This window comes from Salvia splendens, chromosome 4 (genome assembly GCF_004379255.2).
Source record: "Salvia splendens isolate huo1 chromosome 4, SspV2, whole genome shotgun sequence".
NCBI classification, from domain to species: domain Eukaryota; kingdom Viridiplantae; phylum Streptophyta; class Magnoliopsida; order Lamiales; family Lamiaceae; genus Salvia; species Salvia splendens.
Window position 1 is genome coordinate 3,173,352 of NC_056035.1, and position 12,814 is coordinate 3,186,165.

The 12,814-nt window shown below is 38.3% G+C and overlaps 1 protein-coding gene across 2 annotated transcripts; it reads left to right on the top strand.

Annotated features, from left to right (window-relative positions):
* Positions 1-452: 452 nt before the first annotated feature.
* LOC121797904 (protein TSS-like) lies at positions 453-11,234 on the top strand. Of its 2 annotated transcripts, XM_042196673.1 has the most exons (23): positions 453-813; positions 911-972; positions 1,097-1,189; positions 1,281-1,353; positions 2,764-3,060; positions 3,169-3,233; positions 3,982-4,113; positions 4,456-4,497; positions 4,586-5,110; positions 5,207-5,358; positions 5,658-6,147; positions 6,272-6,334; positions 6,435-6,536; positions 6,640-6,939; positions 6,999-7,091; positions 7,175-7,276; positions 7,358-7,462; positions 7,655-7,788; positions 7,956-8,139; positions 8,325-8,456; positions 8,808-8,920; positions 9,005-9,083; positions 9,295-11,234. In XM_042196673.1, the coding sequence occupies exons 1-23, from the start codon at positions 744-746 to the stop codon at positions 10,969-10,971; spliced, it is 5,085 nt and encodes a 1,694-aa protein (XP_042052607.1). In that variant the 5' UTR covers positions 453-743; the 3' UTR covers positions 10,972-11,234. The 2 variants fall into 2 exon arrangements, with proteins under 2 accessions (XP_042052607.1, XP_042052608.1); XM_042196674.1 differs by lacking the exons at positions 453-813; positions 911-972; positions 1,097-1,189; positions 1,281-1,353 and having other exon boundaries at positions 2,919-3,060; positions 3,169-3,249.
* Positions 11,235-12,814: the final 1,580 nt, after the last annotated feature.

Below are 12,814 nucleotides of genomic sequence, written 5' to 3' on the forward strand. Positions count from 1 at the left end.
GGAAGATGTAGATGAGTTGTATGAAAAAAGATGAATAAGAGATAATTTGATGTGAAAAATGGATGATGATTGTGTATTTATAGATGATTTTGGGGTTTTAAAAAATTATAAAAAATAAAAAAAAAATCCGAAAAGGGTAATAAAAACGGCTATATTTTTTGGAATCTGGAAATATATTTTTTAAATTTATGATATTATTTTCGGTATTATTTCGATTTTTTTTAAAAAAAATAACATTCCAACGGATAATACGTCACCTGCTCAGCGGCACGGACGCCGTCCGTCCCAGCGAGCACAGCTGCGGATGCTCTAAGACCGGCCCATCCGCAACGCCACGTGGCGCCATACCATCGGTCGTCCTCTGTGCCCCACCCGTTTCTGCTCGGGTCCCGCTCCGATTTGTCCTTTAAAAAGTGCCTTCACATGTTTGTTTTTACAGAGAAGAAAGAGAAGTGACTTTGTGTGTGTGTTTCTAGAGAGAGAAAGAGAGAGTCCTTTTCCTTTCTGTGTGGGGGATAGATAATCAGGAGAAAGTGAGAAGGAGAGGCCACAATTTACTTAGCAAAATCCTCATCCAAAGGCGAAATCAAAACCCTATCATCTCCCAAGTCTTCGCCACTTTTCTATATCATCTCGCTTTTTGCATGGCTACAATTGTTTCTTAGCTTCTTCTCCCTTAAAAACCAAAATACAGAGTTTAATTCAATCAACTGTTCCAAAGAGAAGAAGGATTCGCAGAGAGGATGGCCCCAAGGTCAGGCAGGGGCAAGGGAAACAAATCGAAGAATGAGAAGAAGAAGAAAGAGGAGAAAGGTGAGAAATTAATCCCCAAATTCATATCCTCTATGTCTCGATTCATTCATCAATTGCATTTTCCCCTCTCATCAATTCTCACATCTTGCTTCTGCAGTTGTACCGAGTGTTGTTGACATCGCCGTCATCACTCCATACGAAACTCAAGTTCTGCTCAAGGTACAACACAATACAGCTCTTCACTTTCCCCCTTTCACTCTCGGAATTAATTATACCAAATCAAAACTAATTCTCTCTCTCTCTCTCTCTCTCTCTATTCAATTCTGTTTGCGAAACGGAGCAGGGGATATCGACTGATAAAATTCTGGATGTGAAGAAGCTCTTGGCAGTTAACGTTGAAACATGCCACCTGACAGAGTACTCTCTATCTCATGAGGTGATTCGATTCAACTGCAACGAAATCAGTGTCTCGTGATTTCGATTAAAACCATTGAGAAAGTGACGGTGCATTGAATTGTATGTGGCAGGTTAAAGGACATAAATTGAATGATAAGATGGAGGTTGTTGGGCTGAAACCATGTTTGCTGAGAATGGTTGAAGGTAGGTATCAATTTCTGTGCAACAGGTACAACACTTTTAGGCACATCTCTGGGGACACACAATTTCTTCTTCTACCTCCTCTTTTTTTTTTTTTGGAAAAAATCTTACTATTTTTTTGCGATTTTCTACTGGCTGGTAGTTTGTTTGTTGTTTTGTTATTGCTTTCTTCTCCCAAGAAATTTATGAAGCTAAAAACGTACTCCATTATAAGTAATTTAATTTACGGTTTTAGTAGTAGTACTACTATTATTTAATTCATCGAAAAAAATTAAATTTGTACAGCTAGTCGGATTTTCCAACAGTTTATTCTATTTATTTATTTGTTTATTATTTTTGTGAAAGTAAAATGTTAAGGTAGAAAGGAATATACCTTACAGGGTGGCAAGATTAGAACACGACATAAATATTTAATATTTTTTGCTAGTTTGTTTTAAATTCAGGAAAAGACGAAAATACGATTGCGACATAATTACTATCTAACACTCACCTAAATTACGATTGTTGACAGATAAAACCGAGAACGAGATTATCTTTTTTATTTTATTTTATTTTATTTTATTTTTGTGCTAAAACCGAGAACGAGATTATCTTTTTTTACTTAAGTAGACTTTGTTTCTATAATTCTATTCTAAGCCATTTTCGAAGTTTTATTTCCATTTTCTTATTTATATTCTGAATGAAAAATAAATTATTACTTTTAATAACAAAAAAGTCTCAGCAGCAAAATATACTTTGGGAATGCTAATACTAAAACTTTATTTTGTACGGTAACAGTTATAAACTATAGAGCGTCGTTACTAGCTCTACTCGTTAGCTAGTGGTCCTGCTATGTATCTTTTGTCGCATTATTAACACCTCATCTTTGATAGCATTAGATATTTTTATTCATATTTTTGTTAATCACCAAGCTGCGTTAGATAAATAATGGATCTATTGATTACATACTTTAATTATGCATTAATATTGATGAACGTCGAAATAACATAATACTAATATTAAAACAATCTAGGAAACTCCTATAGTCCAGAATTTAAATATTAGCGCAAGTCAAAGTATAGATTGAAAAGATTCTATTTGTTTTGCGATAGCCTATTTAATTTTCCATCTATTGCAACTATTGTTAGTAGGAGTTGTATTTATGTACACTAATATATATACACCATTTTCGCAAAAAAAAACTAAGACGTGAAATAAATATATATTGCACGTGGCCCTCTCTCTTTCTATAATTAAATATGTAATCTGAGTATCTATTTGAAAAGGTCTTGATATGCGTGGGAATATTTAATAATCGCATTTCCAAATAGCATAAAACATGAGCAAATATAGTTGACATCCACGTCATTATAGACGAGCATAAAATTGCCTAAAAAGTTGGCATTATTAACAGATATGCCATTGTGAATGCAGAGGACTACAGTGATGAGTCACGTGCCTTGTCCCACGTGCGGAGGCTCCTCGATATCGTCGCATGCACTACGCGCTTCGCCAAGCCTAAGGGCGGTGCCGGCGGCGGCGGAGCGGAATCTCGTCCGAAGAAAAGTAAAGTGCAGCAAAGCACGGTGGTACCAGCGGCGCAAGATGGAGAATCTCGGCTGCCGGACGGTACCAGTGGGAATTACGAAATGGTGGCGATTCACCCAATTCCGAAACTATCGGATTTCTACGAGTTCTTCTATCTCTCGCACCTCTCTCCGCCTATACTACGTGAGATTATTTTCTTATTAATTTCTTTTCTGCTCTGTTATTGGCTTTCTCTTGTTAGTCGTTATCTTCTTCAGCTTTTTTTCAATTTTTTTAGTTTTGCCATTTCAGATTTGAAAAGAGTGGAAAGTAAAGACGGAGAAACAAGGCGAGATGGGGATTATTTTGAAATGCAGGTCATTTAATCTAAAGGTCGTTTATTTCTGTAATTGTCTGCGTTTAGGTGATTATAAATTTGCCACATTAGAGCATCAGCAATGACGCCCGACCGTATGCGTTTAGGTGATTATAAATTTGCCACATTAGAACATCAGCAATGGCGTCCGTCCCGGCGGAATTCCGACCGGCGTGCCGGAATTCCGCGGCGGACATCTGCCATTGTGCATGGTATGCACGGATACGGAATTCCGCCGAGAACACCGCAGTTCCGCGACGTTACGCGGAATTCTGTCGCGACGGGCGTGCGGACGTCCATCATTGCGTTGACTCCCACGGACGTCCGCATGGAATTCCCGTTTATTGCATTAAATTTTTTTAATTATGAGAAGTCCTTCAGGATGTCCGCCACTGTGCAGTGGGAAGTTCTTATGACGTGGCAGTGCATTGGAAAGTCTGTATGGCGTGGCAGGAGGTGTTTTTGAGAATTATGCGGGGAATTCCGCCGGGAACTCCGCGTCATTGCTGATGCTCTTATGAAACATTGGTGGCATTATTGTTCACAACAGGACACTATTTTTTAATAATTTATGTCACTTCTTCCACGAAGTAAAATGTGTTCAATTGTTCAAGTTAATTTTATTCACAAAATGAATTATACGAGTTGGCTTAGAAAGATTGGTTATTTTTAAATAGGTATTGTACTCTTGTAGCCATTGTATATTTTCATGGGCAACGAAGATTGATGATTTTGCAACGTGCTTGCAGATAAAGATATGCAATGGGAAGATCATACAAGTGATGGCATCTGCAAAAGGTTTCTATACTTTGGGGAAACAATACTTGCAGAACCATTCTCTGGTGGATCTACTGCAACAGCAAAGTCAAGCATTTGCCAATGTGAGTGATTCCATTATTGATTCTCTTTAAAAAAAGTGTGCTTGCTTGGTGGTTGTTTTTGTTTTTATAAATTTTCTTTTCTATGTGTACACTCTTTTTGCTTAATCACATTTTACCTACCTTGTTTTTTGGAATCTTTCTGAATCTAGCAAACCTTGATGACTATTATCTGAGATATACTTAAATATTTATTCACTATATAAATTCTAAAATCCTGAATCCTGAAACTGGTTCTCAAATAATTTTATAATTGTTCACAGTTGATTCTGATCACTATAATGTGCATCCTTCTTGCAAAACCTTGTTTCGTAACAAGACTAAAAATGTGATGCTTATTTGCAGGCATATGCATCCTTAATGAAAGCATTTGCCGAACACAATAAGGTGACCATCTCTAGTCTTTAGCTTAAGTAACTATCTAAACTTGGAGGTTATTGAAAGGATAAATGAATCACTATGATGCTTTGTACAGTTTGGTAACCTTCCATACGGTTTCCGTGCTAATACCTGGCTTGCTCCTCCATCAATTGCTGATTCTGTGTCTCACTATGTGCCCCTCCCTGTGGAGGATGAGCACTGGGGAGGAAATGGTGGAGGTCAGGGTAGAAAGGGAGAATACGATCATAGACCATGGGCGACGGATTTTGCAATATTGGCAAGCCTACCATGCAAAACAGAGGAAGAGAGAGCTATTCGTGATAGAAAGGCTTTTTTGGTCCATAATCTATTTCTGGATGTCTCCATTTTCAAAGCAGTTTCTTCCATACAGAAAGTCATAGGCTCTGCTGCTAAGACTGCATCAAAATTTTCTCCAGGTTCGGTGGTGCAAGAGACACATATTGGAGACCTCTTTATTACAGTCAAACGTGATGAGCCAGATTCTAGCTCGAAAAGGGAACTTAGGATTATTGGCAGCAAAATGAATGAATCTGTGGAGGAAGTTTCCCAGAGAAACACACTAAAAGGAGTAACTGCCGATGAAAGTGTTGTTGTCCATGTGAGTAACTTCTTTGCTGATTATAAAACTTCATTTTCTAACCGTTATATGCAGATCTGCAGCTGTGAGTATGAAATAATTATTCTCTGCTTTCAGGATACTTCTTCTTTGGGTGTGGTGGTTGTTCGGCATTGTGGCTACACAGCCACAGTAAAGGTTGTTGGTGATATAAAAAGCGGAAGGAACTTGAAAGATGTTGAGATTGAGGACCAACCTGATGGAGGGGCCAATGCTCTTAATATTAACAGGTTTGTAGAACTGTCTTTCCTTGTATAAATGCTTCCTTAAGGGCGTGATTACTTTTAATAAAAAAATACTCCATATTGTTAATTGATGAGTAAATATGGACTAATAATACTAGCTCCTTTAAATGAGCAGTTTTTTTCAGTCTCTCCTGTAATAGAAGTAAGTTATTTGTAGAACTGTAACAAGAATACTATGCATCGAGGGCTAGTTTATGTACGTGGAACTTCTTATAGATATTTGCTGCCATTTTCTAGGGAAAGTTTACAAATGCTATATGAACTGACTGAGGGTGTTTGTACAGTTTACGAGTAATGCTTAACATGCCTAGTGTGGAATCACCAGTCCGAGGACAAGCTCTTCATTCTGATTGCATGGATGTTGAGACTTCGAGATGCCTGGTCCAGGAAGTAATGAAAGATTGTCTTGCAAACCTTGACAAGAATCCTGCAACAGCAGTAAATTGTATTAGATGGGAACTTGGTTCTTGTTGGGTTCAGCATCTACAAAAGCAGGAAACACCAACAGATAATAATTCTGCAAGCCATAAAGATGGTGATAAGGTTGAGCCTGTGGTTAAGGGACTCGGGAAGCAATTTAAACTGCTAAAGGCCCGAGAAAAGAAATCTTCCAGTGATGGCAATGATGATCAGAATGCTGGTTCCAGCAGTGTAAGCAAGGAAGACAATACAGAAAATGGGAAATTCTGTGCGTCTGATTGTGAGATGCTAAAATATGTCTCTGAAGATGCTTTCTTGCGGTTGAAAGATACTGGGACTGGGCTTCATACAAAGGTAGAGTAAAAATAACAGAGTACCTTCAGTTGAAATCATTTACCTAATACCAAAACCCCTATCATGTTTTGATTTCTTAAATTTTAGCGGTTACACTAAATTGAATCACTACTTCGATATGCAGTCAATGGATGAACTGGTCAAGATGGCATTTGCTTATTACGATGATGTTGCTTTACCCAAGCTGGTAAGTATTTCACTAAGATCCTAAATTATAGTGGACTATTAGAATGTCTCCATAGCTTATGCCCATTCTACTTTTTTAATCCACGATCTTTTTTTTCCAGGTTGCAGACTTTGCATCACTTGAACTTTCTCCAGTCGATGGCCGTACACTGACTGATTTCATGCATCTTAGAGGATTACAGATGCGTTCTTTGGGTCGTGTGGTGGGTAAACAAATTCTGATTCTTTTTGGGTGAAAAGACTGCTCTCCATTAACATTCCAAACTTTTTGTTAGGTAGAGATTAACTTGATTTTAATTGAATCAGGTCGAACTTGCAGATAAGCTTCCGCATATACAGTCTCTTTGTATACATGAAATGGTTACTCGAGCTTATAAGCATGTAGTTCGAGCTGTTATTGCTTCTGTCGAGAGCATGGATAACATGTCTACTGCTATAGCCACAACTTTAAATTTCTTACTGGGATCTTACAATGCTGAAAGCAGTGATCAAACTCTTAAATTCCAATGGTTGCGGGCAATTTTGGATAAAAGATTTGGTTGGAAATTGAAAGATGAAGTACAACATTTGAGAAAGTTATCAATTTTGAGGGGCATTTGTCATAAGGTACCATTTCTTGTTTATTTTTGTAACTTGGAAGGTTTTATTGAGTTTTTCTTTTTCAGGTTGGGTTAGAACTGGTGCCTAAGGACTATGATTTGGAAAGCTCCACCCCGTTTGCAAAATCTGATATTATCAGCATAGTGCCCATTTGCAAGGTAGTAGCACAATCAAGCAGCAAATGAGTGTGTAGTTTCTAAAGGTTGTCTTCTTAGTTAACTTTTTTACTTCATGTTTACAGCATGTGGGGTGCTCTTCTGCTGATGGGCGAACTCTCCTTGAATCATCGAAGATTGCTCTAGATAAAGGGAAGCTGGAAGATGCTGTTAATTATGGAACAAAGGTATATAACGTAGTGGTCTACAATACAATTAATGCATGTTATTATGACTCAACATTGAATTTGCATTATGTAAAACTGAAGGCTCTGGCAAAGATGATAGCTGTCTGTGGTCCTTATCATCGTACAACTGCTGGTGCTTACAGTCTTCTTGCTGTTGTCCTGTATCACACTGGAGACTTTAATCAGGTAACACGAGAAATAAAATAGTTGTGTATATAGTATTTTAAGCAGACATTGAGTTTTTGCTACTTTATAATCATATGATGCTTGGTCCCTATGAATGCAGGTTCGTTGGTGTGGTTACATATTGATTGTGTGTTTACTTAGATGATTTTTAAAACCCCTCAAGTTCACTGTTATTGAAATTCTCTTGTATAGGCAACTATATATCAGCAGAAGGCATTGGATATCAATGAAAGAGAGCTGGGGCTTGACCATCCAGATACGATGAAGAGTTATGGGGATCTATCCGTATTTTATTATCGCCTTCAGCATATTGAATTGGCTCTGAAGTGAGTTGATATGATCCTAAGATTGCTCTTTCTTGTCTTTATCTTTAACTTAGTATTCAACAGTGGTCTGTCTTTCAAATACAGCAAATTCAGTTTAGAAACTGAATCACATTATTTATACAGCAAATTCAGTTTAGAAACTGATAGATTTGGTTGTGTTATTACAGGTATGTCAACCGAGCATTGTATCTTCTCCATTTCACATGTGGACTTTCTCACCCAAATACAGCAGCTACTTACATAAATGTAGCTATGATGGAAGAAGGAATGGGAAATGTTCATGTTGCTCTCAGATATCTACATGAAGCCCTTAAGTGCAACCAACGACTATTAGGAAGGGACCACATACAGGTCTATTTTGCCCCTTTCTATATCTGAATATTGAGCACCATAGGACATATAATAACATGTAACATGAATATTCCTTGACTGGTATACCATAAATGAACAACTTATTTACATGCATGTGATATTTCAACCATGTTAATGGAAACTGATTGACCTTACACTGAAAACATACTTGCTCTGTCTTGCAGACTGCTGCTAGTTATCATGCCATAGCCATAGCTCTTTCATTGATGGAAGCATATACTCTCAGTGTGCAGCACGAGCAAACTACTTTACAAATTCTTCAGGCTAAACTAGGAGCAGAGGATCTTCGTACTCAGGTTCCCAAACATTTCTTAATTTCTGCTTATGCAGTAGACTCAGACTGCTATAAGAACACTTTTAGTAACCTTTTTAACTACTCACTGCTGACTGTCAGTTGAATAAGCAGGTTAAAATACTTTTGCATCATAATATGAATTACAATAATTCTGTATTCTAAGTTACATTCTCTTCCGTTGATGTTTATTGTCCTAACATATTCGTTCTATCTCTTTAATCTCTCATCCACTTTTGCGTACGTACAAGTATGATGGTGTAAATAATGCACAGCTTATGTAGATATGCCTACCATGTGGTAATGTATCAAAAAAATTATGAAAAATCGTATTTAATTTATGTGTACCCTGCAGGATGCTGCTGCATGGCTAGAGTATTTTGAGTCAAAAGCTTTGGAACAGCAAGAAGCAGCACGCAACGGAACTCCAAAACAAGATGCATCTATTGCCAGCAAAGGTCATTTGAGGTATTGATCCGATAATTCCATAAACTTTGTTGAACCTTCTTTCAACAGACTGATAAACCAAATCATTTACACATTGTTATATAGTGTGTCAGATCTCCTTGATTTTATAAGTCCTGATCAGGAGTCAAAGGCCATGGATGCTCAGAGGAAGCGACGCTCAAAGGTATTAATGGATTCTTATTTTTGCTATTAAACATCATGTGGTTGATAGGGGAGAGGGATCTGCTTATAGTGACTTAGAACCACTGCATTCCACTTCAGATTCAAGCCATCGATGCATAGTATCCTTCTCATTGTTCTTTCCTAGTTAGATAGGAGAGATTAACTTCTGCATCTATTGCTAACTTACTTCTTTTCATGATATGATTTCTTAGGTTTCTCAAATCGGTGATAAATCCCCTAGAGAGCAGCGAGAGGGAAATAATGAAGAACCAATTATCAGTGAAAGTATCAAAATAAGTGCTGTAGTGGAGGAAAGTAGTAGTAAACCAGACAAGGTAGATAGTATATCCTCCGAAGAACATGTCAAGGTTGCTGAAACCAGATATGATCTTCCACCCTCTGATCAACTTGTCCAAGAAGGAAAGGCAGAAGAAGGGTGGCAGGAAGCTACATCGAGAGGACGTTCTGGAAATGGTGCTACAAGAAAGTACAACAGAAAGAATCCAGATCTTGCCAAGTTAAAGATTAAATCCGCACACTCTCACTATAAGGACGTCAGTTACAGGAAGGAGGCTGTTTCTCAGGGGCATAATAGGGTCACACTTAAGACTGCTTTTGCTGAGGCGTCTCTAATAAAACAATCTGGCACTATAAGCTTAAACAATACTGATGATTCAAGCAAAGTGCCTCTGAAGGTTTCTGGAACCAAAAGTTCTCCATCTTCAGCATCCAAAGTGTCTCTACTTCCCTCCACCCCTACAGCATTAGCTTCAAAGTCGTTGTCGTATAAAGAAGTAGCAGTTTCTGCGCCTGGTACAGTTCTAAAGCCCTTACTGGAGAAAGTTGAAGAGTTAAGTGAGGAAAAAACTGACCACCAGATATGCAATAGTCCAAAAGAGACAACCCAGCCTGGTGAGAGAGAAGGGGGTTCTCTAGATGACTCCTTACCAGATTGTGAAGAGGCAAAAGGAGATAATGAAGGCGACACTCAAGATACTGTATCTGAGTTGATGCATTCCCCTTCAGGTATTCAAGATCAGGAGAAAACTGTAGAGACAAATGGAAGCAAACTCTCAGCTGCTGCTCAGCCATTCAGTCCAAGTGCCTATACTTTGCCACATACACTGCAATCAACTGCCGCCACCAGCGTTTATGATGTCATAGCTAGCCAAGGCACTCTCATCGAACCAGTGGGTTTGCCTTCAGTTGCTGCTCCAGTTCCTTGTGGTCCTAGATTAGCGATGTATTATAGAGCGAGCCAGAGTTTCCGGATTAGACCTGGAGTTTTGAGTTACCAAATCCCTGTTATTGATAGAGATGGTGCTACCTCTCCAAAGACAATGAACCCGCATGCTCCGGAATATGTTCCTAGAAGAGCATGGCAAATTAACCCAGCTACAGAAGATTCAAATCCAATGATTGATTCTGAAAATCCTGTTGTTGGTGCTGGTGCTAAGGTTGATAAGCTCGATGAGAAAGTTACAACTGGTGTAAGAGGGGAAAGACCGAGGAGAACCAGTTCTGACGCAGAGAAAGCAGAGCTAGCAAGGCAGATACTGCTCAGTTTCATTGTAAAATCTGTGCAGAATTCTTCAGATCCTCCTTCTGCGGCTGTAGTTACTGACAAGAAGCAAAACTATCCGACTAATTCAGCTGAAGCAATTGCAAATGACAGTGCAATCACAAAGATATTTTATGGCAATGATGAAAAGACGCCGGGGCCTGAGATAAATAGTGAGAGGCAGAAGATGGCGGATGTAAATAAAAATAAGGTTAGTGATGGGGAGGGCTTTGTGCTGGTCACGAAGCGGAGGAGGAATCGGCAACAGTTCAGAAATGGTGTGAATGACCTGGGCAGTCAACAATCAATCTGTGCTTCAGTTCGTTGAAGAGTGAATAACGTTGGAGAGAGAGGAACAAGAATAAGTCGTTTCGGACATTCATTCAGATAGAAAGTGGTTAGTGAGACTTGAGTTCTGTCATCTTGAATTTTTGGCTGATCGTTGTAAAAATTATGTGTTTCATGTCTTCTCAAGTTCAACTTTAGAGCTACCAGTGTTATCCTGACTAGAACGAATTCAGTCTTGTACTATGAAATAAAGTTTTTCATTGATATCTGATTTTGGGAAAAATGAAGGAGAACACTTGACTACATTGAATGAATAGTACTCTCTCTTTCATTCAAATTGTTTCTACCAAGTGCTGAGAAATAGTACTAGTTTTTTGGCAAAAACTTTTGTCGGATGCACGGTGCATCCGCTCGAATTAAATCTAGGGTTTATCACTTTGTTACATACTTATTAAATTTCATGCTCACTTCAGCAGCTAGTGATCTCGTCTACTATAATTTGTGCTTATACACTCACAACCCCAAGAGCACTATAGAGTGTAGAGCACTTAACAGAAAATCCAACACTATTTATTTTCTTATTTCTTTTTTTAAAATCTTTCTTACTTCCTAAAATTTGCACATTTGTATATATTTTTATAATAGGGCAAATTTCCTGTAAAGTCATGAACTTTCAAGATAATTTGGTTTTTCCCGTGAACTTTAAATGTTGCATGAAAAGTCATGAACTTTACCGGACTGTGCAAATTTCTCATCCGACTCGACCCGTCCCGATAGATTTCCGACACAAACTTATCCTACGTGGCGCGCTGGAGGTGTGACTCGGCAAATGAAAAATTTAGGGTTCAATTCGAATTGTGGAATTAATGCTACTTTTAAGCTCAATTCGATTTGTGGAATTCAATTTGTATGTTTATGTCGATTTTTATGCTAAATTCGACTTGTGAAATTCAATTTGTATGTTTTTTATTTGTGCTTCTTGTATGTTTGTGATAAGTTTGAGGCCAGAGATTGCAAAGTTAGAAGAGAAACAATCAGAATTAGTGGAGTTGTCAAGTCACGCCTCCGGCGAGCCACGTAGGATAAGTTTGAGTCGGATATCTATCGAGTCGGGTCGGATGAGAAATTTGCACAGTTCGATAAAGTTCATGACTTTTCATGCATCATTTAAAATTTGAATTTGCCCTTTATAATATAATTAATTTCATTTGCGAATAGTTGAAACAAGAATTTCACTAAAATTGAAATAATATTAAACAATTAACTTTTTTTTTACCAAATTTGGAAATTTCTCACAAAATTGCCGATTAGGAGTCTTGGAGGAGAGAATGATTTTGAGAGCTCTAACAATTATGCCAAAAAAATACTGGGTAAATTGGCGAGCCATCACTGGAAATCTCAACATCATTAGTTATTTCCAAGACCCCTAGTAAAAGGAAATATGACTAAAATTGAACAAGAAAGTGAGGAAGGTGCCAAAACGAAGTGGGGGATGCTATACTTATAGAGCGAATATGACTAATATAGGATTTTCCCTTTTCCTATGAAATAATAATGTTATAAACACGTAACATGAAGCAAAATGAAAGAAAATAGAATCGTCGTACTAAGAGCAGTGGCAGACGTTAACGCGGAATTCCCACCAGCGTGCGGGAATTCCGTGGCGGACGTCCGCCATTGTGCGTGGCATACACGGATACGGAATTCCGTCGAGGAATTCGCAATTTCGCGGCGTTCCGCGGAATTCCGTGTGGACGTCCGCCATTGAGTTGACTCGCACGGACGTCCGCGCGGAATTCCCGTATATTGCATTAAATGGTTTTTTTTTCGGTTCCTATATATACATCCCGTTGAACTTCATTTCATTCGCACCACTTGTATTA